The sequence below is a fragment of the Solea senegalensis genome, linkage group LG2, assembly GCF_019176455.1.
Source record: "Solea senegalensis isolate Sse05_10M linkage group LG2, IFAPA_SoseM_1, whole genome shotgun sequence".
In the NCBI taxonomy this organism is placed as follows: domain Eukaryota; kingdom Metazoa; phylum Chordata; class Actinopteri; order Pleuronectiformes; family Soleidae; genus Solea; species Solea senegalensis.
Genome location: NC_058022.1, coordinates 25,092,279 through 25,115,445, shown reverse-complemented (window position 1 = coordinate 25,115,445; position 23,167 = coordinate 25,092,279). Strand labels below are relative to the sequence as shown.

The window sequence follows — 23,167 nt, the reverse complement described above, 5'->3', positions numbered from 1 at the left end:
ATTGTTCAGAGACTCGTACTCATTGGTCAGAAACTCATTCACATTGGTCAGAGACTCATTCTCTGCGCTCAGAGATGCTTTCTCTTTGGTCAGTGACTCATTCTTTGTGTTAAAAAGCTCTTTCTCTATGGTCAGAGATTCTTTCTCTATGGTCAGAGAATTGTTCTCTTTGGTCAGTGACTCATTCTTTGAGTTAAAAATCTCTCTCTCTTTTGTCAGCACCTCTTTCTCCTTTTTCAGCGAGTCTTTCTCTTTGGTGAGCAACTCTTTCTCTTTGGTGAGCAACTCTTTCTCTTTTTTCAGCGAGTCTTTCTCTTTGGTGAGCAACTCTTTCTCTATGGTCAGAGATTCTTTCTCTTCAGTCAGAGACTTGTTCTCTTTTGTCAGAGACTCATTCTCGGTGTCTAGAGATCCATTCTCCTTGTCCAGAGACTCGTTCTCTTTCCTCAGAGACTCATTCTCTCTCCTCAGAGACTCATTCTCTTCACTCAGAGACTTGTTCTCTGTTGTCAAAGACTCAATCTTCTTGGCCAGAGACTGACTCTCTTTGGCTAGAATCTCATTCTTCGTCATCTCAGTCTGCAGCTGCAGTTTCCACATGCGCTCCTTGTTCAGCTTGGCTTTCAGATGCTTGTTTTTCTTCATCTGAACCTTCAGTTTGTCAGAGACTTTGTCAGTCTTAGGTCTCAGGTCACTGACAGGCTGCCTTGTGAGTTGGTTGGAGAGTTCCAGCTCATCCCATAGACCGGCAAACTGCAGCTGAGGACCATCTTTTAGTACCTGGAGCTCCATCTCTGTGTGGTCAACATCATCATCTAGGTTGTCCACCAACTGATACAATTGCTTCAGCTTTTTTTTGGTTTCAATGTCACATGCTGTATCTGTGACGCCGCCATCCATGGTTGTTCACTATCTCTGCTTCGTTCTTCTATCTAAGAAGCTTCCCTATAACGCCGCTTAAAGCTTTTCTAATTATTTCTCTGATAGGCTGAGAGGTGCAACGTCTAAAATTCAAAGTTCTTTGACACAGTTGAAAGTTTGGCAAATTGGCATTAGTAATCCTCTTCAATAATGTCTGCCAGGCTCATACTGGACACTTAAAGGTGCAAGTGTAGTGTTGTATTGCTTCTTTGGTTCTTCTCCTCTCCACCTTTTATCTGCTCAGGGATATTGATGATGTTTCTTTGATCTCCTGGTGACACCTTGATGACAACATTTTAGCCTTTTGCATCTGTTGTCAATTACAGAGTCTATGTGGAGGTTCTATGAAAGATCTGGAGGCACATTTGTGGTTGAAGAACTGTGATAAAGTCTACCTGTGATGAAAAGGATTGTGATTGACAACTTCAAACAGTGGGAGGGCAGCTTTACACCTCTCAGTGTATTGCCAGTTGGATATTATTATTGGAGGAAGAAGAATATTACAGTTCCTCCTTAGCTCTTTTATTACCCCGTCTCTACTAAAGGCCTGTGTTAGAAGCAAACTTCTGTCTAGACATGTGATTCCAAAGCTGGAGTACTTGTACCCCCAGGGGTATGGAAAAAAAATGTGTGAAGACGAAACGGGATTTACAAACAGCCTGATTACATTTTGAAACTGACGTATAAATAGAAATACAGTCAAAACATACAGGAAGTGATGAGATTAATGTCACGACAGACAGAGGTAATACACTGCAAACAAATTTGAAAGACCAAACAGAGGTACAATAACAACAACGATCACCAAAACGTATGCATTACAGCTTTAAATTTGGTCAATTCAATATAATGTGGCACCATTTTCAATGAACATGCCTCAGATTACTTCTTCACTGTTTCTTCCACCACAGTTGTGTTCTGTGCATGTAGTTTAGAGGCGGCGTCGAGCCCAGACTCTGTGTGGCCCTCAACGTTGTCCTTGCTCTTCGCAGTATTTTCACTCTGAGCCCAGTTCTGTTTCTCCCTCTCCAGGGCTTTCTCCATCTCCGTGTAGTAGTCGAGAGCTTTCCGGACTGGGTCAATGATGTGCTGCTGCAGAATTCATGAAAAAGAAAAAGAAGAATTTACTATATCTCATCAAACCGCAAATGACCTTTTTTTTGTGCTTGGGGAATTACCTCCAGACAGGGGAAGAGGTTGGCCAGTTCGATGAAGAGAGGCAGAAGAACAAATCTGATGAAGCCAGTTTGAGAAGAAGGTTTTGTTACTTTGTCCCGGTCCATGAAGGGGGTCACTGGGAGACCCTCTAGCTTCTCCATGTCACTCTGAGGGCAAACATTGCACTACAATGCAAACTTGTATCTCATAGAACATGTGTCTGCAGCCTCGTACAAGTACAAAGACTCAATCAAGCTATAAAACCTTCACTTTTTTCTTTTCATCTGCTCTTTGTTGGCTGCCATGTTGGATGTATACAAAAGCTGTGTCTCAGTTGCCAAGGCTGCATCCTCCAAGTGTGGATTCATTTATTTGTCACACAACACCGGGTCATGGGCTGTGTGGCCTGGGGAACATACATCGCGGCCAACCATATCCCAGAATTCTTTGCGCGCATTTGAAGATGACTGCAACAACGCTCTAGGAGGAGGTGATTCAAATACCACATGTGCAAAAGTGGCTCCCAGTCGCCATTCAAACCAAAATGGCTGCCTTCCTGTTGGGTTTAGTCCATAGGCTCTCAGGTGTCCCAACCTAATAAATGCGTGTCCCAACTTTCCTTCATGGACATGAAACTTGCTGCCAGATCACCTAATAGAAGTTTTCTGGGTCCACTTTTAGCCCCTCACAATTCCACTTTACCACGCCCATTCACCAAACCACTTTCAGACGTACATTTTCCCCACGACTGACGTGTGTGCAAAGTTGTTGTGAGTTTTCCGGCATGTTTAGGCCCTCAAACGTTGCAGCTGACAGGGTCACACTTGGATGATGCAGCCTTGACTATTGAGATACATGCTAAAATCATTGTGTTAAGGAAAAAAAAAAAAAAAACCTGTTCGTAAATGGTTCTCTTTTTTTCTGAGATTCTGCAGATGGCCAAAATGGTTTGGTTGGGTTCACCCAGGCTATTCTTGTAAGGTGGAGTCTGTGTCTTTCATGCAGTCGTAAACAGTACCTGGTTGTAGAATTCCTGCAGGAGACAGTCTAGCCAGGGCTCAGCCACCTCCATGGGCCGTGCCTCATTAGAAATATCACTGACTTTGATCAGGATCATCATCAACTGTGGATACAGGAGGGTGTCACAAAAAACAAAAAAATTAATCAAATATTTCTTGCAAATGTTATGTATTTGTTGCATTATTTTACAAAGAAGGCAAAGAAGATGTATGTAATACACTTTTCACTTAGCACATGGCAAGTCTAAACAACTTTTTCTCTTTAGGTCATGTTGACTCCCTCCTGATTTACCACTAAAACAACTACTAGAAGACAATATAAACGTTCTCAATCAAGGTAAGAACATTTGGTTGATTCAGTTGCATCGTTTTCTTTCCCTTTTCTATGTATAACTGTGTTATTTTTCACACTTTCTTTGTACAGCTGTTTATTTCTTAGACTATTTTATTGGTTCATTTTATTCTTCTGTTTACATGTGTATTATGCATTTCACCTCTTATATCTGTCTATATTTTAACAGTTGTAATATATTGCCTTAATCTGTGCTGCTGTAACACTGAAATGTCCCAAAATCCTGGACTGGAAACCCACACATTGTCATTATTGCAAGTATATCATTCTAGACAGATGTTTTTCCGATGTTTGTCACAGGGGTGTCTTGTGTTGATTAGAGGCTCACAGTCATGGAATAAACTACCAGTTTATAAGCGGGACTGAGAAAACTATTTCAACTTAAAAAAAGCCTCAAACACGGGCTGAAAATAAACCAGTCATGCTCTCATACATAACACACTCTCATTTGATGCCCATTGCCCACTCCCAGGGGTCTTCTGCTTTATTATTTATTATTTATTATACTACTAAAAACAGCGGCTCTGATCAACCCTCCATCTGAAAGATCCTTTCCTTTCCTTCTTATCTGTATTATATGTATCTATTTTTAAAGTATTGTTTGTGACATAATTCATTTTAATTTAATAATTATAATAATAATAATGAAAATGATGGATGGGTGGGTGGATGAATGGACATCTGCTCCTCTTACCACCTCTTTGTGGTCCTTGTTGGTGAAGTCAAAGTCAGACAAGATGGACTTGAACTTATTGAGGATGTCATTGTGTCTCGTCATGTCAGTGGCCAGAATACATCTGCAATGACAACAGAACATGGAAGCCTTCTGTATAATGTTGACCGCTCACATACATAACAGTGTAGACAGTAGTAAGGGAATTAGAGGGGTGGTCTCACTTGATGATTCCCTCTCTTATTCGTTTGTATTGATCCATGGACAGGTTTCTGAAGATGTTGCTCTCTGTCTAAAGAACAGAAAACCTTCAAGTTTGCCTTTACGGCGGTTTTGGACAGAAACTTTAAAACAAGCAGAAGGTTTTGGTCTCTACCTTCTCCAGTATCTCAAAAGCTACAGCACAGTGATGGTTCTCCAGCGGAGAGATGTCATTGTAGCGAAGAGCAAGTTCGGTCCGAGCATTTATCTGAAAGTTGGATATTTTAATATAAATGTGAATAACAAGACATTGTCGTTTCTTAAACATATTTCAATATCTTTTCACTTAAAATGTAATATTGTTATCCCACATTATAAACAATGTAAGTTTCTGCAAACATATTGCTGTTTGACATATTTTACTAACAGTTTCCATTACGTGATTTGTCCACAGGGTGGCATTGGCGGGTTTCTGTTCTGTAAAATGCCTGGAACAATGTACCTGTGGATTTTATTGACATTCGATTTTATATGCATTAGTGGTCACAGCAGTTGTTCCTGTCTTTACCAGTTTCTTCTATGGTGATTCAGTGTTGTTAGTGATGGGGGCACAATTACACCATCCTTACAGCCTGTGAAAGCACAGAGAGGGTGTTTTTTTTTACACTAACCTGATAGGCATTATTGTATCCTGTGTGGTCGAGGTCATGGCAGACTGCAGAGGTCAACATGATCAGCAGGTCGATGGCGTCCATCTTATTCCTCAGGTCAATGAGCCAGATCAAACCATACATCTGCTCGGAGATAAAGACATTGTGGAGTACAGGGTCAGAACTGGAGATGCTCTGTTATATATAATTTGAATAAAAAAATTAAAGCTGTATTTATAGATTCTTTTCTTCCTGGGGGCATTGGAAAAAATGATTGACATACATTGACACATGATCATCATATCATATCATATACTATATATATATGTATATATATATGATATATGATATAAAATGATAACTCTATTTGCTTCTAAAAAGAGCTTTATTCCCTTTAGCAGCTAAATTTTCCACTTTGTGCTAGTTTGTGTTCTTAAAAACCAAACGATGAGGTGAGGGATGCTAAATGCTCGGCAGATAAATGTTTTAATTGATATGACGATCTTATAAACCTCATTTAAACTCCTCTTCTATCATACTTGTATGAGGTCCATCCTTGTAGCACAATAACAGATGCATCAAGCAGGTGCCTGGATGTTCCGCTGAATGTAGAAACTTTCGGTTAATGAGCATCGTCACATCATCAGCATACATTTGCACTCATGTTGGCATCCTGATTAACAGTGGTCTCGTATTAACTCTCCCTTTTTCTTTTGACCGTATTAGTGTCCAAATACAAACAAAATGAATGAGAAAAGACCTCCTCTTGTCCAAGAAACAATACATATCCGTGTTGCATCAAAAAGTGGTGTCAGACAAGAAATAGATGCTGAAGAGTTTCAGTCTGTGAGCATAATCCACACTGTGGATGGCCTCTATATCTGTTTGTAGCTGTTGTACCATGTACAATCCTGCATTGGAGGCCAGCTCTCCACTTTTCAACACACAGTTTGGACAGGGACTGCCAGCTACAGCTCAGAGAAGTGTCTGTAAAAAGATGTGAAGGGGACCAAAGTAACCCACAGATTGGAGCCAAATAGATTACAATCTGTTCACTATTATGCAGAGAGTCTCTTTCAACTTCTGCTAAAAAAGAAAAGAAAAAGCCAGCTCCTTACTGTTCCAAACTGTACTGGGGTGAGCTGAACTGCTTTGTGCTGCTTGGTGGAAATGCAGCAGAAGTTATCTGGTGGCTATGGCACAAGTAGTTGGTCAGGAAAGGGTCATCAACCGATGGAGTCCGCATGTCTGTGTTTTCTTGGGTCAGATATTGAAGCCTCAAATTGCCCCCTGATGGCTTTGCCATTAGTGTGTGAGCTATATATAGAAGCACTGTATACCCATGCTGAGGGCATGATGTCCTTCACCAAGTAGCTAACAAGGTGATGGCATGATTGCACACTCTCTCTCTCTCTCTCTCTCTTACGCACAAAGGTTAAAGCTATTCTCCTTTTAAGGACACTGTGTTGGACAGCAAAGCAGTATCCGTAACTTTAACCATAACTTGTTGGCTAAAGGGCTGCCCATGGGCTGTCAAACATACAGCCCATGGGCCAGAACTGGCCCACCCAAGGGTCCAATCCAGCCCGCAAGATGAATTCTTTCAAATTTCCCATTATGATTACAGTCAGTGTCAGATACCTGTGACTAAATGTGTTGTGCCTTTGTAGATCCACTGTGATCTGTAAATGGTAAACTTTTGCATCATATTGTTGAAATTGCACTTCTTTTTCTAAGGAAACATCAGGTTGTTCATAATACATTTTGTAAAAGATACTTCATTAAATCCAAAACAAAGGGAAACATTTGGAGATCTTGTTGTTTATAGGTTATTATGCTATTACTTCAACAATTCAACTCTTAGCCCTAAACTTGACTAGTTCTTCAGAAACCAGGTTCTGCCTCATTAGGACCAGGTTTTGGTCCCCATGAGGACTACTGGTCCTGACAAGGTCAGTGCTCATGTCAAAAAAGTCTCCTTAAGAGGTACCAAATACCAGCACACACACCATCTGGTTTCCAAGTCTTCATGGGGCATTACGTTGACTTACATCAATCACTCTAACCTTAATCAGAACTACTAGTGGCCTAACCATAACCCTAACCTAACTCTGACCTCACCCTAACCAGACAACGTGTATCTCCTTAACATGTAATCATTTACATGTAATGTGGACTTGCTTTTTGTCCCACTGTGTAAACCGATGTCGGTCCCCACAACACAAGTAACACACAGACACACACTTACCATCTGGGTAACACAGAAGCAGTGTTTGAAATTGTGAAACGGGATGTTGTTGTATCTCCTGTAGACTTCAAACAGAAACTGTTGCAGCACTTCGGTCTCGATCCTGAAGGTGGCGATGAAGTCTAAGTCTGTGTACATGACCTGCAGCAGCACCATGATCTCTGCATCCTCCCACTGCCTGCACACACACACACACACACACACACACAGAGAGTTAGACTACTTCTCCAAAAAGAAGGAAAGTTATTCCTTGACTTGATATTCAAATCAAGTCAAGCCCATGGTTGTGTTGTCATTTAAAAAGAAATGTAGCTGTTATGTCACATGTCAGCTACACAGATGATTGATGGTGACACTTGAATTACATCGTTTCTGACTTGCGCGGGGCAAGCTGATATAACGTAATGATAACACATTTTATTTTCGGGCACCTAAGTACTCAAGGTCTTTTAGGAGTTTTTAGAAATACAAAGTATAACAGTGCAGTAGTACACACAGTTAATAATGCATACAAATATTTAAATCAATCATGTGGATGTCTGGTGGGTGGGAGTTCCAAAGGGTGAGTCACTCTTTAATATCATCCAAATATATTGTGTGCAATGTAACCACAATGAAATGTACATTTAGGAATAATCTTAATGCTTATAAGATTACATTAAAACTGAATAACAGCCACTGGCCTGCCCTCCCTAGGTTCCTGTCCAGGGAGTACACAGGCACAGCAGAGAGATTGATTCCTTTCAACTGGTGTGATGAAAACCTTTAAAAACTGAAGGTGGAAAAGACAAAAGAGTTCATTATTGATTCCAGAAGGATGCAGGAGATCTCTGCTTGGTCACTATTAAGGGTCAACAGGTCGAGTCCTTCTAAATAATAAATTAAGATAAAAACAGATGCGGGGTCTCTTTCCCTTTAGCAAGAACCTGTTAAACATGTTCTACCAGGCCATATGGGTAGTGTAATGTCTTCAACGGCCAAAAGTGCTCTTTCAGTGAGCGACATGTGGTGCCTCAGTCAGGGGTGGCTCAAGCCTTCATGGGGCCCGTAGCAAAATTGGGCCCCATTATTGTTATCATTGATAAAGGGCCCCAAAACCAGCAGCATCATGAAATGTACTGCTCTGTTATTAGCGATGCTAATAACAGAGCAGTACATTTCATGATGCTTCTGGGGAAATTCGGCACAGTTGTAGCTGTGTTGCTAGCATCATCACATGTTGTAGCAACCGATAACGTAATAATGGCCAATAACGTAATCATTTAAATGTAATAAAACCAATAATGTAATAAATTGCCAATAATGTAATAAAGTTGTTGAGCCAATAACGTTATAACTTATGACGTTATTGGCCTTGCATTAAAAAAATCCTTTGATAATGTAATAACTGAGGTATCACTTGATTTTATTTTAAATTTCTGGAGAGAAAGTGTCACACTTAGCCTTAATATTGCATCTTGCAACAGATGCTTAAATATCCGACCTTTATAGATACCCATCCACCCTCAAACCCCCCTCCCCCATAGGAGGCCTAAAGGAGCAATTAAGAGTCAGTTCCGTTACAGTACTCGGTGTATCCAACTCCGTGACCATACAGACGCTTTCATGGGGTAGTGCGTTGCAGTTTTCAGTACAGTATTGCAATTCACCGCCACAACGCTATGGGGCTGCGGGAATGGAATCTTCTAGGGGCCCCCCGGTGGTCATGAGGCCCTAAGCAGGGACTTGGTTCACTCATGCCATTAGGCTGACTCTGTCCTCAGTGCTCTTTCAGTAGCATCTCAGGTCTTAAGTCCCAGCAGCAATCAGATTGTTTGATGAGCACTTTCACGTTGTTTTTTTTTTGTTATTTCTTTATCCATTGCTGTAGATCATGTTGCTGCTGTATTGTATTTATGCATTTATTCTATTGTGTTACATACATTTCAATACATTTTCCTCTAATTCACAGACTTCAGTTTTTGGTTTGTTTCACATCATCTGTCCAACCCCATCATGTGGGTTTTCTTTAAAAGCAAATAAATCGGGCCAAATAGAATGATGACTAAGCGCAGAGTGAATGCAGCGTGGACTTTCTCCCTGTGAGGCCCACTTCAAACCTGGTATGTTGATTAAGCCTTTTATGACGGACCCTCTATTGATTTACGAGCGCTCTGCGCACCTTTTCATATTGAGATGAGTGCGGCAATCAGAAGAAAAGGCTGAGGGCTCCTGTCCTCTTCAGAAATGCATCACAGGTGCTCGCTGGGCCACAAGTGTTATTAGTCGACCATCTGTCACATTGTGTGTGCACTGAGGCAACAGGAGGACTGGCTGCTTGTTTGTGATCACACCAGTGCACAGACACCCAGCACATCATGCTGCGTGTGATACATGAAAACATCTTCCTCGTCATTGTTGTCGGATAATCTGGGCAAATGTCACAAAAATGACGTAAGCTCCAGTTAGCGTAAGGCTCTTCAGTGTCTTTATGATACAAAAGACTCGCACGACCATACAGCACATTTTTCTGTCACATATCTTTCATACCCATATGCTGCCGGCACAGTTGTCAGCCGCAACGTGGCGGTGAAGTGCTCAAGGAGTAGCGGGGCCCAGAATCAAACCCACAACCTTCACTCTACCGTCTGAACTGTCTAAAAGTAGAAGCACGCATGGGGAAAAATACGTCAAATAAAACATCTGGAGCTCTATATAACCCTTTGTCCAGTTACTGTAGATGAGTAACTAAGGTTCAAGGAACTCGTCCTATCTTTAACTTTCTTGGTGTTCAGAAAAAAAAGTGTCCCACTATGAATCAGCAACAATTAGTTAGATTACAGACAATCCAAATGAATGCTCTGACTACACTAATGGTGTGTTTCATCACAGTATAGTTGCTTTATTTAGTCTATAGCGGAATCTGTCATTGTGCACAACATCTATTAATGTAAATACAGGGGGCGGGAGGAACAGGAAGAGGAGCAGCCTCCTGCTGTGACCTTCACCCATTCTTGTGAGAAAGTATTTTGCTATTAGAGTAACAGTAAGTAATCGTAATAAATAGATATGCAAAACATCTTCACTTTTGTCGAATGATGACGTTCGGATTTCACTCACCAGTTGTCAAAGGTTGGAGTCTTTAAGTATTGCCTCACTTCCTCTGAAACCTCCAGAGAGCTGCAGGGCGATAACACAACCATTATTGAAAACAAGTGATTCACCTATCTGTTTGTCTGTCTGTCTGTCTGTCTGTCTGTCTATCTATCTTCTGGTTTTATTGGTTTATCTTACACACTGTTATCTTCTACTCACTTACCCAGTAATCCACAAGAAGGTTCATATACTGTATCACTGCTTTTGATATATTTGAAATAATAATAAAAAAAAATCAATAGATAAATCATATCGGAAAAGAAAGTTTGATTTGTTGCAAGTTCAGAGACTGTCTTCTTCATACGTGGTTGTAAAAACTGGGTATTACCTCTGCCAAGGAAGTTATGTTTTCATCAGTGTGGGATATGCATCAAAACACAAATAATATCAATGGAGACAATGTTCCTGGAAACCAACTCTTATTTCCTTTAAACTTAAGTATGCAAGTGAACATTTAAAGACTAAAAACTGACCTACAATGTATGGATCTGGATGGATGTATGTATTTTTTCTTTTTTGGGTCATTCTCTGTCAGAATGACCCAAAGATGTAGATCAGCGGTTTCTGAAATAATCAAACCAGCCCGTCTGGCAGCTGAGATGGTGCACACAAAGACTTGGCTTGTGAATGCCATTCTTAATCATCTACGTGCATGTAAACATACCTCATTTGTAGGAACTTTTCCCGCACATGGTCACACTCCTCTCTGGTTTTCCGCAGCGTCCTCTTGTGGTAGAACGGCGACGGCTTGTGTGCTCCCTCCGACAGATCTTTGAACAGTCCCAGCCAGCTCAGATGCTCCACACTCTTGACAAAGAACAGGAGGAGAGAGGATCTTTCCCAACTGTATTGTTCATCACGCTGTTCATTCATTCATTCATTTGCTACCACTTTGTTCTCCACATGAGGATCATGGGTGAGCTGGAGCCAATCCCAGCTGGCATAAGGTGAAAGGTCACCAGTCCATCCAAGTTTAATGAAAAACCTTTACTTTACTTTACTATGAATATAATTTTATTGACCCTACAGGGAAAATTCAAAATGCTATGTTATTCGCAAACAGACAAATATCAGCGACATCATAAACTTTATAGGTAATAAAAAGGAATAAATGCAGCTTTCCAAAGAGTAATTCAAGCAGGTTTAAAAGCACTGAAAAGTGGCCATTACCTCTAGCTTTTCCCGAAATGAATCCACCTGCTTCTTCATCTCGTAAACAACTGCAGGAGTCTCACCTGCCTCAATCAGGATTTTCTTCTCCAGGCCCTGCAGTCTGAGGTCACACACATCAAGGAGATTAAGCATTAAGTACATATTTCACATTTAAAGGTCAAGTGAGGACAAATTAGTGACACCTGATGGTGAGACTGCACCATTGATTACAACTGCAGGAGGACTTCTCCAGTCAACCCTCCCATTCCTACAACCATCAGGTAACTGTGGTGGCCTTTTCCTACCAAAATCACTATTGTCCTCAATAAGTGCACTGAGTTATTCCAGAGATACAGATGTTTTCAAGCTGTGGTTCCCAAAAGCTAGTTCAGGACCCAGAGATAGGTCGCCGCAGATTTCTTTTGGGTCCCCAAAGGAATTTGGAAAATTTTCCCAACCTTTTACTTAGGATTTATGTGTATATGTTTTGAATAACATACACAAATGAATGTTTAATTTACCAATTCAAAGTATCAGTTGTTACAGATATGGGTGTAATTTGCCCTTATCAGGATTTATTTATTTAGAATTTCTTGTACTTTTTTTTAATTTAACCCATCCTCTACTTGGAACCTTCCTTAAATTAGGAGCAGTGGGCAGCCACTCAACAGTTCCCAGGGGATAATGGGGAGCTTGCTCAGGGGCACCCAAGCCTTTTGACCTGGTGGGGACTCAAACCAGCAACCCGCCATATCCAAGCCAAATTTCCTTGACCAGGGCTGACAGTGGATCGTGTGATTTGGGTCACGATAGTTTGTCGCCTTTGAAAAGTGAGTCCCTGTGTAGACTGTTTCGAAGAAACCCTGTTTTGAAAAACTTAATGTTGGCCACATGGCAGAACAGTGGCTGGCAATGTTGCCTTTTAAAAGACCCAGGTCGACCTGGCCTGACCGGGGGGGCTTTCTGCATGTTCTCCCCATGTGCATGCGGGATTTCTCTGGGTTCCCCAGTTTAACCTCTGCATGTCCAAAAACATGCAGAGGTTAAATTGGACACTCTAAATTGACCGTGAGTATAAATGGTCGTATCTGTATGTTGGCCCTGTGATGGACTTGTGACCTGTCCAGTGTGTGACCCTGCCTTTTGTCCTGTGTCAGCTGGGATTGACTCCAATGTCCCTGTGACCCTCACGTGGAGGATAAAGTGGTAGACAATAAATGAATAAACTTCGGGTAAAAATGAAACACAGTCTGGCTGTGGCAGACTTTATTATAAGCACAACTAAGTTACATATAAAAGACTTCTAAGGCTACAAAAACCAACTGATTACTCAAAGTGTATGTCTTATTTTCTTGGACTTTTCTCAGCGTGTCTACCTTTTCTCCATGGACGAGAAGTCGAATCCTAGCGCACCAGCAAGCTCCACACCTGCGGTGATGAAAACAGGGAGACTGTGGACAGTTTTTGGAATAGATTCAAATCAGTGTAAATCCCATGTTGCTAAGGTACAGATACCTAACGGCTCACTGTTGCAGTCAGCGGCCACCACCTCCAGCTTGTAGCAGGAGTTTGGGCTGTTGGGCTTCAAAGCCGGAGAGATGTTGATGATGTTGCCTTTGGGGTTGTAGAGCTTCAGGATGTCATGGGGCCCAGCCTCGGCTGCGGAGCGGAAAAGATCTGAAAGAACATTTCACACGGTGATCACTTATTTTACCATGTCATTGTTCAGAGGAAGAGCACAGAGTGTGGTTGACAGTGGCTGAAAGACGCTCATACAGGGATACAGGAACTTATATAAATTGTGAATACTGTAGCGCTGTAACTACCAAATTCTTTTCACAAGTGATAAATCGGTCCATTATTGTGAAAATGTCTGAACTAATGCAAAATGTTGAACAGTTTCCAAAACCCGTTTTTAAATATCTTGTTTTGTCCACAAACCTAAATGATTCCGTTTCAATAAAGATGCCAGGAAACATTCACATTTATGAAGCAGTTATGATTGTTAGGATTAATTCATAACAATCAACTATATTTACATTATTATGATACAAGCAACAATTAGAATGCCTCATTTCCCATGACATCATTTAGTTCCATGGCTTAAATTAGACTAAATTTAATTTAGTCTGTTTTTCATTTTTACATCACAATCTTGTAGAACTGTATTATGACCAAAGAGAATGGATGTAACTAAGTACTTTTGCCATATTGATTTTTAAATAATAATTTACACTGGCCAATTAAAATGTAATAATTGACTGATTATATTTATTTACGTAACACTACATATCTTCCTCAGACACTCTTGATGATCCATGCGACCAACTGCGCCGACTATCAACTAAACGAAAGGTTTTTCATCCAAAAGCTCATTTGAAGGTTTTGTCTTGTGATGACCAGTTTCATGTTTATTCATTTGATCTAAAATATGGAAATGCATGCAGTGCACACACAAAATGCAGACTGGACTGTTGTCAAATAAATGGTTATTAAATCAAGAAAAAATATAATTCAATTGTTACATTTTATTTAATGGAGGGAAAATAAATACATAACGCACCATGAGTGATTTCTTAAGATAGAAAAACACATATTTGTTTATTTATTTATTTATAATTGACAAATAGACGAGTTGAAAAACACTGGGAGAATATACAAACCTAAAATCTCTCCAAAAATAATCCTTCCTCACCCCTTAATGAGAGCACAGATTACATAAAGAACATGTGAGGACAAATCCTAAACTTGGTGAGGAGCTGTCAGGAGCAGCTGTATTTCTGTCCACACAAAACATTAAATCTGGTCTTTCCTCTGATTGTCTTATGACCGATCTTTCCTTTTTTTTTCCTCTTAACTGTGTATTTGTGAGGGGTCTATGTGAATATTTGTCTGTCACTGATTAATTAACCTTTACACAATGACGTGTGCGTGATTACTAAGCAGATATCCACATTATTATCTTAACCCTCGTGTGTCAAGGTGTAATGTCCCATATCATAAAGAATGATTCATAAATACTGTAATTGCAGTAAAATGTTTTAAAATTGTTAAAATGACAATAAAATACAGCAAAGCACAAAATGATAACCATGCAATATGTGAAAGGTATGGGACTTTAGTCCTAATCAACTTTTTTTTTCTCTCTTTCACCACCATAACACAGTCAAATCAAAACCTTTTTTTCTGCAACATGATTTATAGAAAGTTTAAATAGCAACAACATGTCATGCTCCTACCTTTGACATCCTGTGCAGGACAATCCAGTGGGAACTCTGCCTGCTCTGGTCTCCCATTCACTGTGAAATAGATTATTTTTGTTGCCATGTCATGAATGTTATACAGTGTACACTGCCGATCTGTATCTAATGTCTGCCTCACCTCGTTATTTGACTGCCTAACACTCCACCCCCTTGTTGTTGTTCTCTCCACCTCTTCTTCTCTGACCCTCCTCCCCTTCCTTTTGTACCATAATACAGTATATCAGCAGTTATCTTGTAGTTATGCCTTTGCAATTGTTATTAGGATCCAGGCGTAAACTGGGACAGAAACTTTGTCCAGTTTGCACTTCTCGATTCAAGTATCATTTCATGTGTTCTTGTGGACAGAGCAGACCATTTTCTACCAGGCAGTTTGGAGGTTTACCTGTCTCTTCTTGTCTACAGGCCAATGAGTCCCTGCAAGACACTTATAGATGGTGCGTAAAGATGTACTTCATGAACGTGTACGTGTGAATGGGTGAATGGCAAAAATGAAGTGTAATGCTTATTGATGATCTTGTAGATAATTAGCTAGCCAGTTAATCAGTGTCTGGTTTAAAAAAATAAATAAAACAAACAAAAAAATCATTCCCACTGAATTAGGTAATTGAGATGAAACTGTATTTCTGCAGGTATTCATTTAATATAATTTATTTTTCTCAAATTTAATTTTAATTTCATTAATTGTGCACCTTTAATTTTATAAAGCATTCCCACTGAATTGGGAGATTGTGATGAGACTGTATTTCTGCAGGTGTTAATGAAATTAAATTTAATTCAAGTGAGATTGTAATATTCAATTGTACATAGCAAGAAATAAACCTTTTAAATGTGATAGACAGAAGAGAAATCCAACAATTCACACAATGAGCAAGCATCAGTAGAGAGAAAAAAAGGTTAATGTCGTTTTAAATCTCCTGGAGTGGCTTAAATGCACCTGCATTCCATGCCTGTAGATGTCGCTGTAAAATTCACGGCTGTAGTTTCCACTCAGACAAACTTGCTTTTTTCTTTGGGTTGTCGCCTCATGGGCAACCGGAAGAGGAGACCAACGTGGTTGGAGCATGGATGGATTAGTATAGAGCTGGTGGTCGGTGTGGCGTTAGTGCTTTACTGTTTCTGCTGATGTTTGTGCAGTTTATAGAGAAATGACTGAGAGTTTAGCAGAGGCGGCAGCTCAGCCCGTGAAAGAGCTGCTGGCGCTAAACCCCAAACAGGAGACCGAGTTTAGGAAGAAGGTGCAGGAGGTGAAGAAGAGGAAGAAGAAGTCAGGCCAGGTGGGTCCAAATTAACCACTGTGTTATGTTTTACTTTTAAGTAATTAAAACGTAATTTACGTGTATTCTCAGAGGGAACCTGTTTGACAGCTGTAGTCCGTTAGCTTCTCCGAAAGTCGTGAACTTCAGTATGTCGTCTCGTGTCACGACCACACACGGTGCTAAGTGCTGTTAGCAGCTAACAACACGCAGTTTTCCAGGCACCGTTTTCGTTGCTGAGTTCTACTATGCACGTGTAACGTGTAAAACGTCAAAGCTAAAAATGTACGTTAGCTCGTATTCTTTCACTGGTGCCATCTTTACAGTTTTACAAAAAAAAAAATATTGATGTGTATTTACCTCTTGATTACAAAATGACAAAAAACAATTAGGCTGTGTCCGTTTAGCAGTTATCATCTTTGCCAAATGTGTGTATTATTTATAGAATTGCATAGTAGATGTTAAGATGAAGATCCACTATGGAACAATTAGTGTGGATATTTAATGATTATTTTTTTTTGTCATATGGAACAAAGAAAACAAATATTTTTCATTAAGAAGCTGAAAAATCAGAGCTTCATTTAATTATTAAAAACACTTTGATTAATTATCAAAATTGTTGCTGATTAGTAATTGATAATTAATTGATTAGTTGTTGCAGCTCCATCCTGATAGATAAATGGTGGTCAATTATACATTTTCTAGTCTTGATGATCACTCAAAGCTGCTTATATACAACAGTTTTGGCATTCACACCCATTCACTTTCATACAGCACTTCTGTGTGCAGTTCTTTTTCCATCAATCCATCATTATGACTATGTACATGCTGCTGGAACAGCTGTCAGGAGCAACATGGGATTAAGTGTCTTGCTCAGAGACACATTGGCATTTGGATGGGAAACCGACCCTTGACCTTCTAGTTGATAGGCTAACACGGATCCACTGATGCTGGAAATGTACTGATTGTCATATTTTTCTTGTAGCGGAGTCGTCTGACTCCAGGAGTAATCTACGTGGGTCACCTGCCACTGGGCCTGTTTGAGCCGCAGCTGAAATCTTACTTTGAACAGTTTGGGAAGGTCTTGAGGCTTCGGCTATCAAGAAGCAAAAAGGTAACAGCAGGGGTGTCACTGCTAAGTACATGACATGTTCAACCGTTTTTGTATAAAGGACAAAGTTTGGTTCCACGTAAAACTGGTGGGCCTTAGAATCACTGTCATCGGAGGTTTGGCTCAGAATGAAAATGATCACAGATGAAACGGTGATCTGTGGTCAGATAACTGAGCCCAAAGTATTTCTGGCGCGTTAAGCTTATCACCTGCTCACTTCTTAGCAGTGTGATAAAACCCATGTGCCAACAGAAGCACAAGAAGTAATTGCATGAATGAAATCTGCTGTGTAAAATTATTAAATAAGTTTATCATGTAAGTTGGACCACTACAAATCAGTTAGACGTGTAATACTCTCTTGTTTTCTGCTTAACCTGGTGTTTTACTTGCAGACTGGTGGAAGCAAAGGCTATGCCTTTGTAGAGTACGACTGTGATGAAGTAGCAAAAATTGTGGCGGACACAATGAACAACTATCTAATGGGGGAGAGAATCATCAAATGTGAGTGTTGTCAATGTGTGAGTCTGTAAAGTTGTTTTTAGACATGACCTCAAGTCTAATGTCTGCAGAATTGGGTCTACATTTTGGTATTTCCATTATTGCAAGTGATATAAATGAACTTCTTGGTCTATCATTGGTCGTCGTTTGAGGTAATTTGTTGGTAATCGTCAGCACGCTGAAGATTGTAATGTAAATATTTCTTTTGCGAGACAACAAAAAAAGTTTGCGTTCAAGATCTGAGAAAGGATGTTATTCATAAAATAAAACTGTTCTAGACTACAGATATGTACAAAACCTTCAAATCAATCCTTAATTAATAGCTAACATTAAACGGATGCGAAATGCAGAGGAAGCCGTATATTTCAGCGTGTGAAGCGTAGTAATGACAATGGGCTGGAACAATCAGACAGACAACAATTCAGGGGATCTGAACATTTTGTTGAATTTAAATACATTAGAACATCACATCACTATAAATAATGAGCTTTTGATTTATTAATTAATTTGTGCTCACTTAATTTGATAAGTGAGCACAGTAGAGTATACACATGACGCACTCCACAGCGAATGTCAGATCAATGTGAACCGTTTTATTGGTGTTCCAAACTGATCTTGGACAGACTCTAAGCTGGAATAGACAGGTGTGTGCTGGCCGCAGTTTTTGCATGGGTTATCACAACATCCGGTTTTGGTTGTATTGTTTCTGAAAGCAACCGTAATTAGCAATATGTCTGTTTTTTTGACGTCGGTCATGTTGGCTTTACCTGACCATAGGCCTGTCACGTTAACAAATTTTGCCGGAAGATAAATTGTCCCAGAAATTATTGTGATAAATGATAATATTGTTGTTCTGACACCATTTTCATCTAATACAATGATACTGGCATGATAATGCAGGTACACCTTTTCCAAGATCAAACTAAACTTTTTTTACAAAAGAATATTTAATTCCAAGCAAGAAATGCCAGCATGTTGACTTTGTGTGGCTTAAGGCAGGATATCTCAGCAGTTGCAATGTTGCCAGCTGTGCTAACTTGCCGCGTTTAGTTGCTACTGTTTTACAACAATTGCGGCATAACGACTTGCTTAGGTTAAGTGGTTAACCACGGTCATTCGGTTTGAATCTGATGTGCTACCACACTGCAGCTGTCACGTTTGGCTCTGCAACCAATTGCATCTTCCTCCAACTCTCACTAATGTCTGGCTACTCCTCGCGTGGCTCTGTTGCTGCACTCTGTGGTAAGCTACGCCAGGAGTCCCGTCCTTCCACACACAGAGACCGTGCAGCTGACAATTGCCTGACAAGAGGGTTTACTCCTTGTTACGTTAAGGAAACGAGAGGAGTCACTGATGCACCGGAGTGGTCATCCAGTCTCTTTGGTAGAGGGAGAGAGAGACGAGGAAGTACGCAAATAGAAATTATCCCGGCTGGAAAATTTGAGCTCATTTTATTAATCCTGCGATTAATTGATTTATTGCATATAGCGACAGACCTACCTGACCATACTATTTCTTTAAGTACATAATATCATTGCCACTAATAATAGAAACATCAAGTCAGTTTTAACATGTTCACATTCACTTTAACCTGGTTTACATTTATTTATCTTTTTATCTCATCTACCTGTTGCCCAGGTCATGTAATGCCACCAGAGAAAGTGCACGAGAAGCTGTTTGATGGCTCCCAAAAAGAATTTAAAAAGCCCTCACGTCCTGCTGTGACAAGGTACAACAAGGAGCGTACGGCCGAGCAACTGGAGAAGATGAAAAGCAAACTCCTCCGGAAAGAATCGAAGCTCCGCAAGAGGCTGGCCGCACATGGCATCGAGTACGACTTCCCAGGCTTTGTAAGTCTTTGAATGTTAACTGTCGTCTATCTATATGAGATAAATTGCAACACTGAATTAATTTGATTATTTAACCCCTAGAGGCTGACCGGCCTGTTCAGGTTTGGAATTAAAAATCATCTGTTGGAGCCTTTCACATTTTTAATATCTGCCAAAAGGAAAGCTTTGAGTTCATGCAATAATCAAAGCATTGGAAATATATATATTTTGCATATGTTTACATTTCACATAAAAATGTTTATATCCCCAAGCTAATTTCTATTTCATACATTTCTTTTTCGGCTGATAGTTTTGCTGAACCTTGTCAAAGGTTCGAAAGGTGTGATTTTCCTTAGGCCCTGAACATGGCCCTGCATAATGGGCTTATTGTTGTTAAGCTCAATAAACATTAGCAAGGAAATGTATAAAATTTCATTTAACATGAGTCTGGTGTACTCAAACTCCGATAGGGAAATATGATTGTTTATTTGCAATGCAGCTCATGAAATAAAATGCAGAACAATTGTAATTTAAAGATGAGATCATGTGTAGTTGTGAATCAAATTTTGTTTTTAACAATTTATCGTGCAACCACAACTGGCATAAGAATGGTTTCATTACTAAAAATTATTTATACATAAAAAATATATCTAATAATTTTACAAACTAAAAAGTGAGAACAGAAGGAAAATTTATATCACATATAAGAATTTTTCACACCAGCCTGCATTGTACTGTGTACAAAAATACACCTACGGTGTAAACAATCTGTAAACTCAGATTACATTTATGTTCTAATGTGAAGGTCCAGTACACAAGTTTCATCTCTTAGAAATATCAGATGGTGGCACGTTGTATTTTGATCATGTTTATTTTCCTTTTCTCTTCCAGGCAGCACAGATGCCCCTAAAGAAAAAGTCCTCTGACTCCATGGATGCATCGACGTGTAGTAATGTAAGGACGTTTACCATGATGTCACATTTGATTTTGGCACAGACTGAAAATGAGTCCAGGTCTATCAGTAGTCTGGGATCAGATAACTGTGCCTATAGCACTGTGGTGCATTAAGCTTATCGCGTATGTCTTTTGGTGGCTGCGTGATAAAACCCATGTACCAACATACTGAGTCTCAGACAGAGGAAGGCACAATTTGATAACGTAAATAAAAAAACACAAGTAGCTGTTGATGTATGGTTCTGTTATTTTAGTTATTTTTGCCCCTTGCACTAATTTGGGCTTTTGTCTTCAATCCATGCAACCCACCTCTAGTCCATTAATTCCAAATAGGGCTGGGCAATATATCGATGTTATATCTATATCATGACATGACACGAGGTATGTTTTTTAGATATTTGATAACGTCATATCATATGATCATGTGATGACTTTTCCTGGGTTTAAAAGCCTGTTGCATTGATGATCACGTTTGTTATATTGAATACATTGTAAAATGCACTTAATATTATAATTTAATAGTATATATTAATTAAAACATCAATACACACATTTATTTTTAAGCCCAATTACTTGTGCAGAATTTGTTTTCCTAAGAAAAAGAACCAGGTATTATCAGAAAGCTATCAGGAAACAGGACTGCACGCAGTCATTGCAGGGCCCTCACGACCAATGCCTCAGCATTCTGACCTCTCCACTTTGAGAAATGTGCCTATTTTTGGGCAGTGCAGCAGTTCCCTGACCTCAGTTTTGACTCTGCAAAACCTGAATCTGTGCCCATTACTCTTATTTACATTTTCAAATTTCTAAAATTGTATAAATGTTCTCATTCTTTTATGTGCGAATTAAAAATGCATAAAAACATGCTAGTTGAAATCCACTTCATGCCTAATGAGCTTCTCTGTTCTCACTACAGGACACCACACCGTTGTGCACCCCCTCCCTCCTGGAGAGGAGGAAGTCCATGATCGTCAACGATGAGGATGTTGACGACGAGATCGTCGTTAAGATTCCGGCTGCAGAGAAAGATGAAGAGGGCTCCTCTTCTGAGGAGGAGGAGGAGGAGGAGGAGGAGGAAGGTGGTGATGATGATGATGAAAACTCAGAGTGCGAAGAACTCTCTGAAGAGGACACAGAGGAGAAGTGAACTGTGTTATTGTGGACTGAGGCTGTCGGAGCAGACGCATCAGGATTCCTGGAGAGAGATGGAACAGCTTTGAACTGTGATGAATCACAGTGTTTTTTTTGTGTGTGGAAATAACATTAATGTGTAGAAAGATAAGTGTCCACTGTAATTGTGAGGTGCAAGATTGTGAAGCATCATGAGCAATGCTCACAAATGATAAATCTTGGTCATGAGTCTGTTTTATGGGCAGCAGCTGTGCCTGGACTTGTTTGGAAAAAGGCACAAAGTTTTGCGTCCGTGTCTGAGCAGACGTTTCCTTTCAGCGCTGCAGTGTTGATTGAAAAAGGCAACGTTGCAGCAACATTTTCCTTTACTTTATAACCACACTCGCACTCTCTGAACGCCTGGTTGAACTTCCATGAATCTCATGGTCTTTAAAAATAAACATTATCAAAGTATATTCAATAAACTGAGTACATCTGTCTCATGTTAAGAAAAACATCCACAGTTTTTTGCGACTGCTCTAGTTGGAACAATACATTGACTTTGATGAATTCATGGTGTAGTTGCAGTCAATATGTATAGATTTGGGAGTTACAATTTCAATAAGCTTGAAAAAATTAAATCAAACTAAAATCTCTCACTTAAGTTGGAATCAAGAGAGAAAACAATCTTTCCATTTAGCTGCTACAGTTTCAGGGTCCTGAGTCACTGTTAATCTGTCAGGATAAAAAAGGACACAAACTTTATTTGTAGTGTCCATGCTTAGCTGCAAAGTCATGTTTTACAGTGACTGATCTGAGAAAAGTTCTATAATTCCATTTGCTTTGCTGACTCAAAGCTGCAACAATAGCTACATGAATGTATTAAATGCATATTGTTAATCATGAACACTTAAATTATTTTCAATATTGATTAATTTTTGGGCCACACGGTTGGTGTAGTCGTAAGCAGGTCGTCTTGCCTTTGCAGCAATAAGACCTGGGTTTCAGACATGGAATAAGGGCCTTTCTGCATGGAGCGTGTTTATTCTGTGTGTGTGTGAGTTCTCCGGCTCCCTGCCACAGTCCAAAAACATGCAATATAGGGATTAGGTAAATTGTCTGTGAGAGTGAATGATTGTTTTCTCTATGTGGACTCTTTGATGGACTGGTGAACAGTCCAGGGTGTACTCCACCTATTGCCCCATCTCAGCTGAGGTTGGCATAGTGCCCCCTGTGACCCTAGCGGAGGATGAAGTGGTAGAAATGGATGGCTTAATTTGTCTGAAATGGTTATGTTTTATTCAAAGATGGTGAAAGTGTGAATTCTGTATTTCATAAACCTTAAAGGGATGACAAATGTCTTCTAATTTCTTAAGTGTACAGGAGCAAAGAAAACCAGGGCATATTCACATGAGCTGAATCATAATGTGCTGAATCATAATGTGTTTTGATCGAGGAAAAACTCAAACCTGAAATTTATCTAAATCATTTTGTCATTGATTATTAATTGATAACAAATTGTTGCAGTCGTGTGTAACAAATACAGGTAAAAGGTGGTTAAAATATAATAGATACATAGAAAAAATATGATAAGGTACAATTAATATATGCAAACTAAACAAAGGGAGTCAAATTCACAG

General features: G+C 39.7%; 2 protein-coding genes and 2 non-coding genes across 5 annotated transcripts; 3 read left to right on the top strand and 1 right to left on the bottom strand.

Annotated features, from left to right (window-relative positions):
- Nucleotides 1–1,427: 1,427 nt before the first annotated feature.
- On the bottom strand, nucleotides 1,428–14,858 carry si:dkey-219c10.4 (high affinity cGMP-specific 3',5'-cyclic phosphodiesterase 9A). Of its 2 annotated transcripts, none has more exons than XM_044049153.1 (14): nucleotides 14,749–14,858; nucleotides 13,025–13,186; nucleotides 12,886–12,937; nucleotides 11,528–11,630; nucleotides 11,022–11,164; nucleotides 10,322–10,381; nucleotides 7,223–7,400; nucleotides 4,996–5,118; nucleotides 4,500–4,592; nucleotides 4,348–4,415; nucleotides 4,145–4,247; nucleotides 3,098–3,202; nucleotides 2,100–2,246; nucleotides 1,428–2,013 (listed from the first exon to the last, which is right to left on the bottom strand). In XM_044049153.1, exons 1-14 carry the CDS (start codon nucleotides 14,834–14,836, stop codon nucleotides 1,804–1,806), a joined length of 1,635 nt encoding a protein of 544 aa, XP_043905088.1. In that variant the 5' UTR covers nucleotides 14,837–14,858; the 3' UTR covers nucleotides 1,428–1,803. The 2 variants fall into 2 exon arrangements, with proteins under 2 accessions (XP_043905088.1, XP_043905092.1); XM_044049157.1 differs by having other exon boundaries at nucleotides 13,037–13,186.
- A 937-nt stretch (nucleotides 14,859–15,795) lies between these two features.
- On the top strand, nucleotides 15,796–22,012 carry nifk (nucleolar protein interacting with the FHA domain of MKI67). The gene is made up of 6 exons (XM_044019918.1): nucleotides 15,796–16,046; nucleotides 17,011–17,139; nucleotides 17,529–17,637; nucleotides 19,273–19,484; nucleotides 20,355–20,417; nucleotides 21,334–22,012. Exons 1-6 carry the CDS (start codon nucleotides 15,918–15,920, stop codon nucleotides 21,562–21,564), a joined length of 873 nt encoding a protein of 290 aa, XP_043875853.1. The 5' UTR covers nucleotides 15,796–15,917; the 3' UTR covers nucleotides 21,565–22,012.
- On the top strand, nucleotides 17,260–17,390 carry LOC122765658. Its single transcript, XR_006359997.1, has one exon. It is a non-coding gene; the product is annotated as a small nucleolar RNA ACA64 (small nucleolar RNA).
- On the top strand, nucleotides 20,456–20,586 carry LOC122765659. The gene has a single exon (XR_006359998.1). It is a non-coding gene; the product is annotated as a small nucleolar RNA ACA64 (small nucleolar RNA).
- Nucleotides 22,013–23,167: the final 1,155 nt, after the last annotated feature.